Source organism: Columba livia, chromosome 1 (genome assembly GCF_036013475.1).
Source record: "Columba livia isolate bColLiv1 breed racing homer chromosome 1, bColLiv1.pat.W.v2, whole genome shotgun sequence".
NCBI classification, from domain to species: Eukaryota; Metazoa; Chordata; class Aves; order Columbiformes; family Columbidae; genus Columba; species Columba livia.
Window position 1 is genome coordinate 95,200,452 of NC_088602.1, and position 20,065 is coordinate 95,220,516.

At 38.3% G+C, this 20,065-nt stretch overlaps 1 protein-coding gene across 6 annotated transcripts in view; it reads right to left on the reverse strand.

Annotated features, from left to right (window-relative positions):
• Positions 1-20,065, reverse strand: part of DSCAM (DS cell adhesion molecule) — a 491,184-nt gene that overhangs the window by 143,581 nt on the left and 327,538 nt on the right. For all 6 annotated transcript variants that reach the window (XM_065068401.1, XM_065068387.1, XM_065068394.1 and 3 more), the window contains 3 exons: positions 18,671-18,949; positions 7,555-7,674; positions 3,683-3,856 (listed from right to left, as the gene is read on the reverse strand). In XM_065068401.1, coding sequence (XP_064924473.1) covers positions 3,683-3,856; positions 7,555-7,674; positions 18,671-18,949 — 573 coding nt within the window. The remainder of the gene's footprint in view (positions 1-3,682; positions 3,857-7,554; positions 7,675-18,670; positions 18,950-20,065) is intronic.

Consider the following 20,065-nt stretch of genomic DNA (forward strand, 5'->3'; position numbering starts at 1 on the left):
CTTTGGGTTTATGTATTACACGCATATAATGCAAATAGTTAAGAAGCATATTTAAGAGGAAAGTGAACGAAGCAACTCTGTATTCTTGGCAGACAGGATTTGTTGGAAATATTTTGGTGATCAGATTAAAACTTCTCCAACTCCACACTAACGTGAACATAAGTGATGAATTTAAGAAGAGGCAGGGCTAACAGGACTGACTCCAACAAATTATTTACATAGGGACATATATACCTTAATGAAAGCTTGCTTTTTGAGAGGCAATTTTTTCACAGTACTGTTTTATCATGTTATATATAGCCCCTAAAGTGGAATTAGGAAGTATGACGTTTATTCAGATGAAGGCAGGCAGGCAGTCCATTTTAAGCAGACATCTCTTCCCTTGTGACTCCCAGGCAACCTTTAAATAATTTTAGTTCTTCCCTTCATGTTAAAGGCTCATTATCATTGACAGAAATTCTTTAGAAGTCTTCTCATCCCAAGCACCAGGAGTCGTTCCTCAAGACAGCACTAGGTTCCTTATTCCAGATCTCTCTCATAATTTCCTAACTTTGTATGTCTCAATGAATAAGGAATTTGAGAATTACTTATTCTTGGTTCAGAAGAAGAGAAAAAAATTACTGATTGTGATTTTTATGTCCATCACTTGAAAAGAAAGGGTGAAGAATAACAGCTGCTAAGTGAAGATTCTCTGCTTTCATGGCTGCCATTCTAGCCGTGTAGGTCTTGATTCAGCATCAACTTTGGCAGCTCTTTCTTTTCACATTTGTGTTAGTATTCCTGAAGGCTCCTTCTTTTCCTCTCATCTTTTTTTTCTTTGCACTCCCTCCTCATACAATCTCCCTTCAACCAAGAATTTGGACCAGATTCTCTGATGTGAAGGTGTCATGCAACAAATAAACACACTAAATAAACATGTATCTGGAATTACTACCTTTTACTTCTTAACATTAAGAGACTTGTTAATCAAGTCATGTTGGCTTATAGCTTGAGTTGGCGTTACACTAAGAAAAAGTCTGTCAATTTTAGACTTAGCAAGTCATGAAAGTATTTTAGGTCAGTGTTTATTCTGTCCACTCCTGAACTACCAAAACAAAAATCGGTGTATCCTCTTTCAACATCAAGGGTCAATAGCTTTTCTGTTTAGATACAGGTGACACTGGAAATTCTGGAAGAGTAAAACATCCAGTCTCATTTAAGGGATTTGTTACAAGATCTATGAAAAACAAAAATTCATCCAGCAATGTTACTAACAAAGTAGGTGGAAACTTTTATCAAACATGGAGGAGAAAAATCACCTCTGCATAAGAGTTTTGGTTTGGTTTGGTTTGGTTTTTTAAGTTTGCAGTGGTGCTATCCATGGTTAGCATCTGCATACCTGTAGTATCTGTGGTACAAGGGACAGTTAACAAGAGAAGGAGGCAGCTGTAAAGAGATTGCTGACGTCTTTCTTTCTGAGAAAGAGTCCAGTTTCATGATCAGTGACTAAATCTATCTAAGCCACTCCAGGTTTTTATCAGATGATTTGAGCTATTGCTCACAGACAGCTCACAGATAGACTGAAGGAAGATGGAAAGCCGGTTTGTCACAAGGAAGCCAAAACAAAATGTATTGCTGTTAAACTTTGCTTATGCTTTGGAAGGCTGTTTCTTACTCAGCAACTTTTTCACCCAGAAACAACTGTCTGGGCCAGGTCTCACCTTCTGCCTCTGAGTAAAGAAGGTATTTAGGGTCACCTTGTGGAATAGGATCAAATAATTAAGAACACCACGAATTTCATGAGGGAAGCCCAAGGTTTTTACCTAGTAGTAGGGCTATACCTGAGAATCCAGAAAGAGGCTTGTCGGGGAGAGGAATAACCACAGAGAAAAAGGAAACAGCTTATGACAAGATACGGTACCAGAGAGAATAGAAGCAGGTCCAAGCCATCACTTTGGAGCCACTCAGCCTGAACAGGCACAAGAGTTTAAATGCCACAACCACACCACCAGAACAGGAGATCCAGCTATACCTGAAGCCCAACATGGCATGCTTCCACTCGTCACTCCCCAAAGCACCTTTTCCTTAATTTGCACTTGATTATAGCTAAAACTGTGCCTCGTCCACTCATGCACCAATGCGCTGATGGCCTTTGGTCAAAGAGCCATGCTGGGAGAAGTACGTGTGTTAGTGCAGGTGTGTGAGGGTGCACAGACATCCTTGCCTGCTGTCTCAGAGCCGGAGGGGTTTTCATTAGATTCAAACAGCAACCGACTCTCCAGGGAAGCTCCTGCTCTTATTTGATAAAGGATGCTCTTTTATCACACATGAAACTGCATGCAGTGATCAGACAGGCAGTGTGGATAGCTGCCAACTAGAGAAAAGCTACTTTTCTGTAGCATATTACAATAGTTCATTGCTACTACAGTTGAAGATTGGCCCAAAAATGGCCAGTTATGGAAAACACAGAAGCTGGAACTTCTACTGGTCCACAGAAAAAGTACGCAATTAATATACTTGCTTGAGGGGCTGTGATATCATGTTATTTTTCAGAAGATGAACCCACTATGGTAAATCATAGTGGAGAAAATATCTGTGGTACTGGGGCCTGCAAATCTAACAAAGCTAACACACTTCCTCTCAAAGAACTTAGTTATTCATTCTGTGACAATACAGCAAGCAAACAAACAACACCCCTAAACCTCAACATTACTGGTCTAAAGTATAGCTGTCCAATGGAGAGTAAGTTGGATTTTCCTTCCTTTAAAGGAAAAAAAAAATCTTTACTTTCAAAAGCAAACCTTTTTCTAGCCAATTCACATCTCAAAACTTCAAAACACTCAGTCTTCAAAAATTCTACAAACATGAAAGTGTGTGGCTTGGTGACCTCCTTCAATACTGGTCTGATAGGTCATCCGGGAACACTCGGCATGTTGAAGCATCAATAGTCTTTTTTTCCTCACAAATTGAGAAATTACGCTCACTTTTTTCTTTTTTTTTTTTTTTCCATAATATTTCCTCTATATTCTCAGCTATGTTAATATTTGAAGGAGTTACAGCTAACATGCGATTAAAAACTGGATTGCTTTTTTCTCTTGTGCCTAGAAAGTACTGATAGGTTGAGATTGTGTACGCTCTCTAGATTCAACAGAATTAGATACATTTTCTGAAGGTTATCTGCAAATGGCTGAGTCAAAATGACTACTGCAGCTGTATCTAAAATACAGTATATTATAGCATCTTGTGTTATCTACTGTAATTGTACATGTAGCTTCTATCCATGGTATCTTAAGAATTGATTTAGGGACCTTTTAATCCATGTTTTCTTCAAATTCTGAGATTTGTAACAGTTGCTAGGAGTATTTCTCCTTTGTTATAGAGGTTTCATTTACCTTTAACTAAATAATTTTCTTACTTCCCCTTCATTAATCATCTGTAGTTCATAGAAATGATGCAAATTTTTGAAATGAGATGTTAAACTTTCAAGTCTCCTTTTCTCCCTCTACTAAATCACACTTTTTTATTAACCATACTAAGTTCCAGGTGCTACCATATGCAGCCCAATACAAACACTAAATTAAAACCAACAAAATCAGCTTCTCCCCTTCCTCCCCACTTCCCCTCCCTCCAAACTAAGGATGCAGTAGACAAGCCTTTTTCACTCAATAACATCTGGATCACAGAGAAGTGTTTTAGTTCTTACTTTTAACAGTGAGGTACATGGACTTGCTGACGTCTGCTCCCACATCATTGCTGACCTTGCAGAGGTAGTATCCACTGTCTTCTTCCAGCACATGTTTAATCAGCAAGGAACCATTTGTGAGAAGCTGGATACGACCGTTCAGTGCAATTGGCTGGAACTGAGGAACTCCGGCACCTAAAGAAGGATCCCCATGGAAATACGTTAGTTAGGAAGGAAAGAGGAAGGAAAGAATCTCAGTTTTTTGTTGTTGTTGTTTTGTTTTGTTTTGTTTTTAGATAACTGCAGTTTCCTGTTTTTAGAGGCTCATTTCAATTAAAATATGAATAGCTTCTGACACCATCAGAACAAACGGAATGGTTCTTTGCCAAAACCAGAATTCATTACATGGATAGAAGAAAGACATTTGAAACATAATAATAACAATATTTTGCCCACGTTAAAGGTACAGGGGTAAAAGGAGCTTGAAGCAGTAGAAGAACCAGAAAGGGGGAGAGAGGTAATGAAGGAGATTTTCAGACTACTCATGGGTAAAAAGGCACATTTGTTGTACATTTAAAGGCTGATAAATTATTGACAATTACAGCTGAACAGTCATACAAGTATGCATCCCTAATGCATACATCAAATGAATTTCTTATGACTAAGAGGGATGTCTGTTGTAGTAAACATGGCATACTCAAGGGACCTCTAGGACCTCATTTGTGAAATTCTGGGTAACGTGGAAAACCACATCAGTGACTGTTGCTTGTTTCTTCCTGCAGTTGACTGACTGATGACACATAAAATCTCTGTTCTGCCATGTTTATAGCCAGTATTTATTTGGACTGCTAAAAACCAAAAAAAAAAAAACAAACAAAGAAAGATAGAAAAAAAAAGCTCAGACCACTAATCAGATACAAGGTGCCATGTTTGGCAGAAATGTAAAAACTGAAGGACCATAAAAAGACGGAAAGCCAAAGATTTCTGTATCAACCATAGTTATAATGAAGAATCTACTTTTCCTTGGAAATGAGATACTGGGTGATTTAGGGAGTAGGGAACAGGATAGTGACATGCTGTCAGCATGTCTGTACAGAGGGTCACCACAAGTTCAGGTTCCTGGGGAACTATCAGGTTCCTAGAGACTGCCTAAGTGTACATGAAGATCTGGTTCTTGTAACAAAGGGGTTTACAACCTATTTTGACGGCACGAGATGAGATTTTTCAGGTAAATCATAAGGTAGTCTTCAATGGAATTCTCTTATACCACTTTCTGTACATGAAGTTAATATCTGTCAGCATTAATTACTATATGCAGCTGACTGAGTCAGCCCAGGAAGAAATATGATGAATAAATACTATGGGGAATAACTTACTATGAAACATCAAGATACAACAACCCATGAATACAAAATCTATAATATTAATAAAGACCAGACATGCATACTAAAAATTCTTCTAGTCCTAGAAGAATTTGCTTTGGGAACATTCATTTACACTAAAGGTTTAGTGGCCAACACTGTGAACTTTGAAATATCAAAGCAATAATGTTTTCACAAAAATCAGTTGCTATTCTTGCTTTTGAACCATTTTAGTCACATGCATGTCACACTTGCCTCTTAGTCTATTTTATTCTTTAATAAGCCATTTATTCTGTCATTTAGTTCAAAAGCACTTTTATGCTTCACTACCTCTACCTATCTGCAATTGATTGCCCAAGTAGACGGATGCAAGCACTCACTTCTTATATTTCCTCACATTAAAAATTTGGGGGATAATTTGGTGTTCATAGAAGGGAAAGGGCTGATACTTCTGAGGATGGTTACAACTAGGGAAAACCTTGCATAACAGTTTGCAAAGGCTTCTTACTCTTCATACACAGTTACTGCTGTTACAGCCAAAGTCCTTCCTGAGCAGTGACAACAGCTTATCACACGCAACTGCATGGATAAATCTGAAAGAAGACTATGTGTTCATGAATCACAGAATCACAGACTGGTTGAGGTTGGAAGGGACCTCTGGCAGTCACGTGCTCCAACCCTTTTGCTCAAGCAGGGCCACCTAAAGCTGGTTGCCCAGAACCATGTCCAGACAGCTTTTGAATCTCCATGGATGAGACTACAGAGGCTTCCTGGGTAATCTGTGCCAGTGCTCAGCCACCCTCACAGTAAAAAGCGTCTTCTTAGACAGAACCTCCTCTATTTCAATGTGTGCCCATTGCCTCATTAAATCCGAAGGACTTAAAACAACAGATTCTGGCTGGAGTGTTTGTATTGATCACTGTCATCGTTCTTTGGAGACAGCAAGTCCATTTCCATTGCCTGTCTACCCTGATGGTAAAAAAACTGAACCCTCTTTTTCCATTTTTTACTGACACAAAAAGCCAATGACACTAACTTACCTCCAAGTGTACAGATGGCCTTCCTACTCTGTTGTGGTACCTACAGATGAGCTATGACCTCATTGCTTTACTCCTTCTGGGTTCATCTCAGTAATTATCTCAGAATTTGGCACAAACCTTGCTCACAAACCAATTATGTAATGTATCTCTTTAGAGGAAGAGGTAGTGTATATCCTATGGACCTGTAGAGCAGCTTAGATAGACTGGGTATTGAAATTGCAGTCATCTGCTAAAAAAATACAGACTTTTGTAAAAATACTGACCTTTTCACCTAGAGTTATTTTGGCCAAAAAATGAAATTGCAGTTTCATGGTTGGCCTGCATCACATATCTACTATAACTTTCTTTAATTTAAAAACTTAGGAGCTGTTAATGGAAAACCTTAAAAATAATTGCTTGATGGTAGTGTCACTAACACCAGACCACTATCCCTTTCTCATTTATTAAGATGGGCTGCTTATCTCTTCATATTTAATTACAACTTGGTTAGCTTGGCTTGGCTTCCTCCTCCAACATGCAAACAAAACAACACAAAACAAAACAAAACAAAACAAAACAGAGTTATTTCTTTTTGACCTATATTCACAAATAAAAACCCATAAACCATTGAGATTAATGGCATTTGGACCTCAGCACCCTTCTTGCCACAATCTAGAATTTATCAATAAAAGCAAAAATAGTTTTTAACATGAACTCTCTTCACCTTTTTTTTTTTTCCCGAATGTAATTTAGATTTAGATCCTAAGGAATCCGATAATGACATGGAACACTACATAAAGATTTCTTCTCAACAGCACCTAGTTTTGCTTTTCAAAGAGTTAACTCATTTAGATTGGAAAGATTTTGAATAGTTGTTTTCTTGCTAAAACCTACCAGAAGACAACTGGCTGGAAGACACAATCTAGCTGACAGCACATTTTAATTAAAAAGCATTCAATTTCCTATGGTTACTGAGGGTCAAGTGGGGCCAGCTTTAATGCTGTGTTACATGAGAAGAAAATGTTAAAGCATTATGTAAAGCGCATACTGAATTACTGCTTATGCTAATGATACCTGACCTTTCTTCTTTGCTGAAAAGATATGATTGGCCATGTTATCATGGATTTTGAAGTGTGTGTGTGTGTGAAATTAGGCAAATGCTGTCGATGAGCCTTGTTCTCAGGCTGTTTCAATTAAAGCTGTATCTCTTTTTTCTCAGCCATACATTTCCTCACTTGCCCGTCGAGGCCACAGCTGACACAGGCACACGCTCACAGTTCCAGGACATCTCTAAGGCAGACCAGAAGTGCATCTAGCTCAGCCTTATGTCTGTGGCAATGGCCAGCACTATGTGCTTAGGAAAATGATAGAAGAACAGTATAAACATGATTGATTCCTCCCTTATTGCAATGTGCTAATCTCTGACAATGTGAAGATTAAACCAGTAACTTACAGGTAAGTTGTTACTAAATCAGGATTAATCTGTCCCTAGTGATCACTGGAGATTTCCTACCTTTTGAGTACTTCCAGACAATGGTAGGAACGGGATAACCCTCTGCAGAGCAGTTGAGAATTACAGCTTTTCCATAGATCCCATCCTGATCACTGGGCTGAACCACAAACCTGGGGGGCACTGTGGGAGGAAGCAAAAGGAGACATGAGAATCTGTGTGACTTACCAGGTAGCTCAAAATGACAGGCCAGTCAAATAAGGAGGAATAAAATTTAATAGCAGAAAGCAAAAATTAAAACCATTTTTTTTTAATATCCACTTATATAGTAAAGTTGGTTTTACATGATTATTTATTTCCTGAATAAAATCTCAATGTATTTCTTGCCACACAACAAAGCATTGGTCTTTATAGGATACAAAAATAAATTAATAAAAATCTCTCTATAGGAGAAATTATAAATTGGAGTAACAGATAAATCATACTGTCATGGTCAGAAAATAAATGCTTTCTAACAAAGGCAGAGGTTTGACAGATGCCTAAGAACAATTGAAGTTTTCTGTGTTTGTTTTTCTGTAACAGTGAACTAGTAAGCCTTAGAAAAGTAAATATTTAGCATAAATAATCTTAAAAAATAACACTTTTAGCAGCAAACAAATAACTTTATATTAAAATCAGGGGGTGTGAACCATGATTCCTGATGGGACTTCTCTTTCTAAACAGCCATAGAAAGGTTCAACACAATTTGCTTGCATTAAGGTGGAGAAGTCTTACTGCAAAAGATGTATGTGCATCAATGTATATATATCATTAGACTTATTCTAAGGCATCATAAAACCACTTTAATAAGTCTTCCAGACACAGGTGAGTATGCATCTATTTATACATAAATAAGAGCTGCTCATCTCAAGGAAATGCTCTACATGTTTCAAACACAGATACACAGGGAAGAAAAGAGGTTGTGACAATGCTAGACCTACAGTTTGCCTTGAAGGCTTGATACTAAATGGTAAAATTTCAATAAAACCTGCAAAGCTGACAAAAGTCTGAAAGAAAAGCTGAAAAATATGCAGAATGTTGAAAAACCCACAGAAGTTATTGAATATGGAAGATGCTTAGTGGTTGTATTAAAGTCAGTTAAAGTCACAGGTTTTCATTGACGTCCTGTTCTTTGGTTCAGTACATGAAAAAGTAAATACCTGAGAAAAAAAGTTAAATTATTTGTGTCCTTAAATCCATGTTATTTTTTTTGTCATTTCTTACAGTGCTACAGGGAAAGTGGAGTGAGGTGACTGAGCCTGTGACAGATTTTTTTTCCTCTCAAATCAAGTACTGCAACACACTCAGATCTAACGCAGTAAAGGAGAAATCCTAACAGTTCCTTGCCCACTGCAGCATATGCACATGGGGACACACATGTAGCCTCATGGATTCACAGCTCCACAGGTTCAGCCAGCAGTGACTTTGTCTCAAAGTTGGGGGAGACAGAACACAAGGCCCAATCATCTCTCCTTGCTCTGACCCAAAACCCCATCAGACTGCACCATCTACAGAAGTAGCAGAAATTAAGAAAGACAGTATGAGAGAGGGTTGTAGCATGAGGAAATGTAAGGCAGCACAGAAGGGGATCATCAGTACAGTGACCTGAGACCTGAAACAGCTTTTAATGGTGTGGCAGAACGCAAGCCCCCCTTCCTCCTTCAGTATGGCACATCTTCCCCTTTCTCTGCTACTTGAGGCTAACAGCTTCTTTTGTTTGGCCCCAGAGCACCCTGGCTCCTGGGCCATTAGGAGAAGGGAGTGCCAGGCACACTGAGCCGTGCCCAGTGTGGGGGATGTTTGAAGGCTTCAGGGGCACCCACACTCAGTGTGGGGGGTGCAGAGAAGCTTCTAGAGTGCCTACAGTCAGATCTGATCAGATAAAAACGGGATTCTCGTTGAGACTCCGCCCATTGTCGTGGGTCTCTCGGAGCACGAGCAAGATGCTGCCGCCGAGAGCCCCCACCCCCGGGATGGAGACTCCGCTTGCCTCGCCGCTACGTGTGTAAGTAAAACTTCTCGCAGGATTGCGAGTATATTTATATTTTTCGTGCACATATGCATGTATAACTTTCTGTGCTCCATATGAGCGCGTGTAAAATTAATCCTCGCAGAATTGTGGGTGTATTTTCCTCCCATGCACATATGCACGTGTAACTTTCCATGCACATTTGCATGAGTACTTTATTTCCTCGCACAATCGTGAGTGTATTTTCCTTCCGTGCACACTTGCACGCGTAACTTTCCGTGCCCAATACGAGCACTTGTATAAATTATTTCCTCGCACAATCGCGAGTGGCCGCCGAGAGCCCCTCGCACAATCGCGAGTGTATTTTTCTCCCATGCTTCCACATAAGCAAGTGTAGGATTCCGTGCACACTTGCACGTATAAGTAAACTAACTCTCGCAGGATTGCGGGTGTATTATAAATTTACCCTCGCACAATCGCGAGTGTACGCTTCCCGTGCTCACTACGAGTGCGTGTATCTCTTTAAAAATAATCCTGCACCATGTTTAGGCAAGTGTGTATTTCTCCGGGACTCAGGGACGGCTCCGGCATTGTTTTGGGTGAAGCCACGTGCATGCACACTGTGGACCACCTGTTGTATTAGTTGCTGCCTCCATAATTTTCCTCAACTGATATCCGAACCTTTATTTAAGTCACTTTTGGAGTGCTAAAACCCTGTTTCTCACCGGTTTAATAAAAGTTGTTTTTGGACCTTGTTGTCCCTTAAATTAACTTCGGGGTGCCTCCGTGACAAATGGCCATGAATACACTACTACTTATGCATCAGAAAAGAGGTGTGGCTGAAGCACGGAAGAAGTACCAATGCTATATTATATGACTTCAAAGTATGAACACTCTCATAGTTTATGCAAATAGCACCTCCCATTATACCAGAGAGTCTCAAGTTCTTCTTAAACAGAAACTTAGCTTGCTGGTGTTGGTATGGACAAGACTGATGAAAGTTGGAGGCATCTACAGATAATCTCCAGGTGCAGACAACCCTCCTGACAATGGCTTGAACCTTCCTCCCTGTGCCTCCATAATCCAGACTCCCCTCCAGTTTTCTCTTTCCACCTTCATAGACACAACTGTTTTTTAAAAGAGGAAAACAATCTTCTGGAGAGAAAAAAATCCCTTTAGCTTGACCTTTTGCTTATTGAATCCTATAGCTATTATGCAAAGTTATCGCCTAACTATGTACGAAGAAGCTTCACTGCTGTTTGAAATGTGGCTAGAAGAAATTGAAGGAACTAACAGCATTAGACGCTATTTTGTACTAGAAGATATATTTACTGCTATCAAATATTTCAGCTTTCCAAACAGTTCTGCCACACTGACATATATATATCATATGTTATGTTAATTCATGATAGGTGAGCATCCAACATGAAATCCCAGAAACAGCAGCTCTGGGCAATCACCCACCCTCTTCTAATTATCTGTTCACAGAAGACATTTGGTTCAGTAACTCTTTTCTCACTGTTCTGTGTTCATTTTATCACCAAACACAAAAGGAGTCCCAAGTATTTATTTTCCAAAGCAGGTGCAATTAGTTGCACAAATAGATTTGATTTTATCACTCAGCACGGTGGCATCAGCGTGTTTCAACTCAATAACTGTAAGTAAATTTGTATTCACAACTTCTGAAAAATTAATTACACGCTGCTTATCCATAAACAGCATAGATCGAAAAAAAAAAAAAAAAGAAACCACAAAAACATCTCAGTTGTATCAGTCTTACAGGTGAATGATTACAAATGATGCAATGGAGTGATTGATAATTACTGGCCTCCTCTACCACTGAAACGCGTGAAGCGTGCAATATTTTTTTAAACCCACTTTACAACACAAAACTTCTATAATTTCTTTGTTTTATTTCACTTGTCTTTGAAAAACATTTTCTTTGTATACTTCATTTTCTGCGGATGACACTGTCAGAAAGTGCCAATTTTTCAGGAAAAAATTATATTAGTATATTAAATGGGTAGATGTATGCAGAGAGTTCTAGAAAAGTTAAGCGAGATTGCCTAGTCTGGAATAAAGGCAATCAGCCTTTACTATTTGTATTAAAGCTATCTGTTAAAATAACTTTTTTGTCTAATCATTTTGGCCATATATAGACAAAAAAGGATGGATGCCAAGTATAAATTTTGTTTGAGCATTTATTTGAAAATGCATCCTTCCACATCTTTAATGAGCTCGTGCAGATATTCTTGCTGTGTTGTGTCTTTAGCATTGACAAGCTCTGCATATGGCTTTTCATCCTTATGATTTCAGTATATTTTGGATATGCATATATATATATATAAACATATTTTTTTTCTCAGATATTATTGTTATTCTTAATTGTAATGATTATTTTTAGCACAGAATGATACTACAGCAGGAACTGTGAAAATTCAGTTTTGCTGTATATGCTCCAGAACCAGGTGTATGATTAGCAACCACATGGCTTCCTTATGTTGCTCCATAAATTAAGTATGTCTCAACCTTAGTTTGCAAAACCTCTGCCCACATCCAGTAATAGAAACAATTTCTACATTTAGTAAACTTTGGCCTTCCTTTAAGTTTAGTTATAAAAATGCCAGGTGCTGCTCCGATTTTGAAGACATGAACCCTTGACACCTAGTCTTAAGATTGCCAGTAGATATCAGAAAAGACACTATAGCAGAACAAAATTACTTATTCAATGACCTTTCAATTCTTTCTATATTGCTGTCTAGGTAAAACCAAAGGATTTTTCTTCTTATAAAAATTATTAAAAAGCAAACAGACAAGACCTTTACATTTTTCCTCCTCACTGATAGTTTGCTTCTCAATTTTATTTCAAATTAATAACTTGTTCACTGCTATGTGCTACCACATTTTGGCAGACAATGCAGTTAACTACTTGATCTAGATTTTGATACTTAGCTTTAGATTATAAAGCTGCATTCACTTATTCATTATTTTATAGGAATTAATTAACCCTTAAAGAAAAATTTCTAAGTAATTATTTAACAAAGTTAATTTGCCTGATATGCCTAAGTAGAGGTAATGAAGAAAATAAAGCAATTAGTTCTCTTCCTCTCTCTCTAGCTGCAAAGGTGTGTGCCTCCTCTCACCCTCTAGAAGGGAAACACTCTGAAATAGCTCACAAATATGACAAAACAGTTCTACTTTCATTATCACCTTAGTTTCAGCGACACAGTCCCTTGAGCCCATAAAGGACAGTATTTAAAATTACTTTCACAGTGAGTTTCTGTTAGGATCTTTCATTTAATGCATCCCACAGATCTGTGACCAGAAATGAACTGTTGAATTGTTTAGTGTAAGTGCAGTAAGTTGACAGATGCAAACTATTTAATGGCTGAACTCAAAGGACGTTAAAAAAGGTGTTTTCTGTCAATATTGTGACTAGCAGCCTATGTCTCTCACAAAGGGAAAATAAAGGATGAGAGCAATCAGAACAGGATTTTGAAGATAACATGAATGTCATCGTGCAATTTTAATGGAAAGAAAATTCTTTTATTATCTCCTTGTGTGAAACAATTCAGAGAAGATGATGTAACAGGAGTTGGTACCCTAAGAAAATACTGCTTGCTAGCGTCATGGCTGCTTGCAATGATGACCTTTACAAGCTACTAGCTAAAATAAATTTATGAGTGTGTGATAACGTTCCTTGATTTCCTTTTGCTTTATGTAAATCCAAGAAACCTTTCTGACTCCTCTTTATGCCAGGGACCAGGTGATAAACTCACACACTCCTTTCTGGACTTCAAATCTACGTAAATGCTTCTGGCTCCCAAGAACAGCAATTAATCTCACACTGGAGAGCAATTCTGAAGAGGAGCTCCTCCGATGGGCTACTGGAGTGAGTTAAAAAATAATCTATGGCATTGGCCCAGAATACATTTCATTTTTACATGGAATATTTGTACTTTACATTTAGATCATCCTGTCAAAATGATGGAAGAAATCTAATCAGCCAAAGCAACCATTGATGTATTAATGAATGAGATGATTAAACACTGTACTTTAGCAAAGATGAACAGTTATTAAATTTGGTCGTTGGACCTAAGGGTTTGATTTAACTGGTTTAGTGAATCCATTTGCTATACAGTTCGAGAAAAAAAATGAGGTACTTTTGCAAAATGAGACAGTGCCTAGTGGTTTGTGTTGATCAGGTTTGTCTAATGAGAACATTAAATAGGATGTGAATCATTCAATAATAATCTTCAAAGGCACAGTGTAAACACCAGCAAAGAAAGTAAATTGGTTTTGACACCAGCTACAACCATAAATCTTTTCCCCCTTCTCTTCTATCACATAGTGAATTTGCTGCATCACAACAGCACCACTACCACCAAACATCAAGAAAACAGAATGATACTCACTTCCTATCTGGAAGATTCAAGGCTCAGGGACTCCTCATTGGATGCCTAACTATCTAATGATAGTCAACTTTCCTGGCAAGTGTAAAATGAAAACACATTTACACTTAACTTACTAAATGGGAGGTTATTAGGTATTTGAAGACCTTATCTCAATTTTAACTTATGATGCAGTCACTAACAGGAATTTTAAAATCATGATTTATGCACCCACTAGTATCTTTGAAATCTCTTTTCTGAAAAATTTTGAACTCATAATACATTTATGAGCTTTTTCATTTTGGTTACAAGTTAAATTCTCCTCCGCTGCTTTTATTTTATAATTATTTAATTGTCATTTTAGGAAACCGTACAGAAATTAATTACACATGATAAAGTGTATATAGATTTTTAATCACTCTTCAAAAGACAGCCATAGTGAGTAATGCCTTAATTAATTTCACATGATGATATAAGTAGTTGACAGAGAAGATATTTTCCTAATTTCCACGAATGGCTTCCATGACAGGTTCCTATTATTTCCTTTTTCCTAAAAGCATTCCTAGCAGACCAGGAGTGTGACAAGACATAAAATAATCAAAATAATAATGATTTATGAGCTTTGGAGAAACCTTTCTAGTCTGCGAATTTTTGAGGCATTTCCAGAGGAACTGCAGACTGGCTTCTGGCAGAGCACAATATTTTGAGAAGGAAAACTGTGTTTTCTCTCCCCTGCACTGCCTACCTGCAGTCCCTAGCTGCAGTGAAGGTTGTAGGCTTCTCCCAGTGGCTAATTAATGAACTTATAAAAGATATTCCATAAACATTAGGAATAACCAAGCCTGCTTTTCTGTAGATCTGTATCTTGTAGTTCAGTACAGACTCCAGTTGGAGCATTTCTTGTGTTTGTAGAAGGGTTTACCTGAGTAGAGTCTTCAATGATTAGTATTGCACTCAGTAAAGGTGTTTGTGATCAATCATCTCTTTTCATTAAGTTTTCAGGCTTTCAGCTCCACTGGAGGCATTTTGCCTCTTTTCTGATTTGTCTGAAATTGGTCAATAAATTGTGGAGAGAAGTACTGGCAGATCTATGGGTAGAGTGTGTGACTGTCTCATTTCCAGGTCCTCACCAAGAAACCCATGGCAGAGAGAACTGAGGTTGCCCTAAGATCTTCTTACCCAGGGTTGCACAGATGCTCAAAAACTTTCTCCTCTCACTTGCTTTCAGCAGGAGCCTTCCATCCATCTCCTGCGTGATTCTCTGCAAGGAAGCCCTGTGAAAAACTGTCATTTTCCTCTGATTTAAAGCAGAGAATCCAGGGAGAATCCAGCCTTGCTGGCCAGGTACTTTTAGGGCTCCTTATTGCCACTTGGTTGCTTTTATGGAGCACAAAATAACAGGAAAATCAGTGAAGATTTACTGTAAGATGTCCACAGATTTTAAGAGACCAATGCCTGTTTTTCTTTTACCATTTAATAGTCCTGGCAAAATGAAGATACAGCTTGCATTTAGAAAATAATATTTGTAGGAAGAATATAGAAAATACATTTACCAGACTTAAAACTTGACAGAAAAATATGAATGTCAAAAAGTAGCAGACACATGCAATTTCACAGAGAAAGTATTGAGACAAAAAAATCTCAAATTATAAAGCCAAAGAGTTGATGTTGTTGGATGATTCTGAAGAAATTTGTGTACTCACTTGTAGTTAAAATGTAAGAATAAGGAGCTGACCTGAGTTTCTTCATTCATCTTAAGAACGGACTAGATTTAGATTCTACTTCTGCATCTACCCATGTACCACAAAATGGACTCCCACTTATTTTGGAAACATGATAGCTTTCATAATTTTTCAGTCTAATTTTTAAATGAATACAAGGAGATTATAAATAAGGAAAAAGGACCTTTGTGGGGAACAGTCATATTTTCCTTTACTTTCTTCTCCGATTCACTGTCTACTCTCCTATCAAAATGCACACACTTCACATAAATAAGATTCCCAGAATACATCCCTTGACATTTAGGAAAGACAGCATTTAAGTTTAAAGCACACTGCTGAGAAATCATCACACAATACAGATTAGAAACAAGAGGATTTTAAGTACCATTTCTTCTCCCTTTATTTGGAGAATAAACACTTACTTGATTTAGAAAAATATTATGTTTCGGCTATATGGCACCTATGAACAAAAATATGAGGAGAGATCAGAAATCCTGGATTAAAAGCAGGCAGCTGAAAACCAAGTCTTCACTTAAATGTGTATAGGTCAGGTGGGATGCAGATGAGTGGTGATCAGTGATGACTCTCTGATGGCTGTCTGTCTTCTGACCTGAGTGGGATGAGACAGCTGAAGCAGTTCATTACGAGGGAAAGAGGGTACAGGGTTTTGGCAGAAAATTCAGGTCAAACATCATAATGTATTTATCCTTTCCCCTCTGAATGAGAACTATTATCCCAGATGCATTAGCAAAATTGATTAAGACGTCACCATCTAAACTGATACAGAAAGAGGAGATAGGAGAGAGGCTTAAATAAGGCTGCTGCAGAGCACTAGTTGGGCAGGCAGATAAGCAAGAGAGTAAGAATGAAGTAGCCCTCATAACCTCAGCCCTTACAAGTCACAAGACCAGGACTCTAGAGGCTTCAAGCCTCTGGGTAAGAGAGAGTGAAAAGCTACCCTCTGTCGTGCCCACGGGTTTATAAGGATGCCCTTCAGCCACACGTACCCAAGACCTGTCATCCCACTGCTGGGTCAGAGCCCTCATCAGGATGTGCAATTAGAGCAGCAACACACAAGGGGAAAATGGAGGTGTTGGTGTCAGTGGTGCAAAAAGGGCACGAGAGCAGGCTCCCCAAAACTCCTCCCCTGAACATGGTGGGAAAATAAATTAATGCCAAACAAGGCAGCAAGAAGCAGTTGTGTCCAGAAGAGGATTTGCCCACTGACAGCAGGAGGCAGGGATGTTGCAGTCCAGGCAAGGCAGGGAGACCAGGGACACATTTAGGGGGAAAGGCAGTACTTGTTACCATCAGAGCAGAAATACCCACATGTGGGCTCACTTGAGCTGTGATAACCTCATGGATCTCAGTGATGAAAAAAAACAGTGTTTGCAGAGAGACAGTTTTCAGTGGTACTACCTGTGTCAACTTTTTTTTTTCCTCTGTTTCTGAAGATCATCCTATCAACCCTGTTTTGATGAAGTGCCTGCAGGAACCTATACAGAGTTGCTAAAGTGATTAAATACCGTCACTTCAAACACTGAGTATAATTGCAAATCAGGTACAATCTTAACTGTTATCAGATACAGCAATTCTGCATAGGGCAGGCATAGCTAGTGGACTGTCTGTTGTGATGGGAGGTTGTCAACTTTTCCTTCTAAAGGAAGCGAAGGAAAATCTTTTACTATTAGGATGATGGATAGGTTTCAAATCTAACAGAACAGCTTAGAAAAAGAATAATTACATGCATGTAGTTAATTAAACCACTTAATTTAAGAATTGCTGGATAGATGGAGAAAGTAGTAAACATCTATACTGAATAACACAAGATTAAAAGCAGTCTTTTTTAATAATTACAATTATATTAATATTAAAACTTGTGAAAAAGTGTTGGGGCTATTTGCTGCTGAGTTTTGGTAATGTTAGCATAAAAAAATAAGTATGCACATTCTATAAGTGGAAAACTAAGGAATAATCCATTAAAGGTACCCTTTGGACAGTGGAAATAATTGACTTAAAATGAAGAGTTGTTCAGAAAGTTTTGCTTCAGTTGATTTTTTAAGGGAGACAAAAAGCCTGGAAACGATGGCAAAAATCTTTAATGGTTTTAAGATTTATCTCAATAAACTTATGAAGGGATATAACATGTAGTGATCTGCAACAGGCAGAAATAACCACAGTCGCTTGCAATACTACAGCATGTGCCACCGTCCTCTGAGGAGTCTAATGGCTTGGTAGCGAGAAGGAGATGGTGAAGAGGGAAGAGTATAAATATTTTATCTAAAAAAAAATAAAAAAAAGAAAAAGAAAATTTAAAACACCTTGAAAAGCTTCCAAAAACAAAAAAGAGGAAACCATTTAGTTTTGTTGAAGTTTTGCACAGTAAGTTTGAAAATGTATCAGAAGGCATAATCTCTAGGGAACTTGGCTAAGGTGTGACATGAAAGGTAAAAGCTATTGAAGGCAAGGTATCTTTCTAAAAGATCTTTTCCAGATAAAAGTGTTTACTTACCGAAACTATATTAATCTCTATTTCAAAGCAAAATGTTGTGAAGTCAGCATGAGCAAATAAATCATGCTAAGTGTATAATAAACACAAATAAGAAAAAGAACACCAGCATGGTAACAGAGGAATCTTTTCCCTCTGAAGCCAACATCAATGCTTTGCTTTTTTAATTGACATAATATTATATGAGAGACTGATCTAGAAAAAAAAAAAGTGAACAATCAGGCTACAGCAATCACAGAGAAGAATTTGATACCATTTCAAAGGTTTGATTCCAATGAATGGACTTGTGCCTCACAAAATTTTCCAGGAAGTCGGTCCTGTGCCTCCCCCATTCACCCCATGTACTCCAGTGTTGTTGATTAGTTTTGAGACTTTTAGATAGAAAAGACATATTAGTTTCTGTGCTTCATTGCTCTGTGTGCTCTCTATTACGAAAAGAGGGATTACCATATTTTCCTGGGTTTTATACTTCCCATCAAACAGATGTCATTACAAAATACTGATGAATTCCATTTAATTGGTGCCCTTCAAACTAATTACATCTACTTACCTCTCACAATTAATTGGCTTTGGTGTTCCACAGCTGCTGCATCATTTCTAGCTATACAGGTATAATTCCCATTATGCATCAGTGAAAGATTAGAAATCCTTAAGGAGCTGGTGAAGTCAATGTTGTCAATCGTCACCCCGAGGCTCGCTGGGATGGGCCTGCCGTCCTTCTGCCAGGTGATTGTGATGGGCAAATCTCCGGACACCACCACACAGGGAATGAAGACCCGTTGCCCAATGGAGAATCTTGGAAACTCAAAAGGCTGAATAAAAGGGGGAACTGAAACAAAAGAGGAAAGAGGAGCTATTGCAGTTGCAGTCTCATTTCTGAAAATAACACAATGGAACAGATGTGCAGTGATGGATATGGAAAATCACCACCTTCAATAGCCATAGAGCACTGTTTAGCTAAAGAAACCATGTGTTTTGCAAATACCTTTTTTTCCTTGACTACTCAATGCATAAGCAGAGATCACATACAGTGAAATCCCTGGCTTCTAGAGACACCAGACACCACTGGCAGATTCCTGCAAGAGTACTGAATACCTCTTAAGAAATCACACTGCCACCTGGTGACTCTCCGGGTCTTTGACCAGTGGTCTTGCCTGGACACTCCAGGAAGAGCTCAACGTGGCCTTACTTAGGGTTACAGAATAAACCTGGAAGAGGCTCCCGCTTTGCCTCTGGAACATGATGAAAGGGAGTGTAAACTTCTCTAACTGCTCTTCTGTAACTGCACTTATTTCTTGCTGTTTCAAATCACAATTCTTAGTGAGATTGGGTAGAGGTATGAAGTGAAACACATATGCAGTACTTCTAGTGCAGCAAATTAAGATAAAACTGATTTCTGAACAAAGGGCCACTACAACGCATAAACTATCAAGCTGGTATTTAGTTCCTGGTCAGCATATTTGGCTTGGCAAATATTTTTTCTTTTTTTTTTTTTTTTTTACTTATTATTCTGTGGCTGACCTCCCCCACCAAAAAAAAAAGGCAAACAAACCAAAACAACAATAAACCACATGAAAGAAATACTCATATTTTCTACCATATTGAAGAATTTCACTTCTTAGAAAACATTTTGGTTTTAGATGTTTCTAATAAAAACAAAGGAAACAGTGAGTTGGTTTCAATAAACAAAGCAGGGATTAATGGGCATGCCTCAGTCTCTCCAAGTTGTGGATGCAAGATTTACTAGTAATTTGCTAAAATGAGAATCAAATACCCACCCAGATGAAGGAGCTGACATCTGCTCCTTAGGGGAACACTCTAACAGCCAGGGCATGGATCTAATACTGGTTTCTATCAATCACTCCTGAAAAGATTATAAAACCAACTTTGCAAGCAGTACTCAAATGCTCATTTATCAAAAGAGAAGGTTCCTAGAGGTTATGTG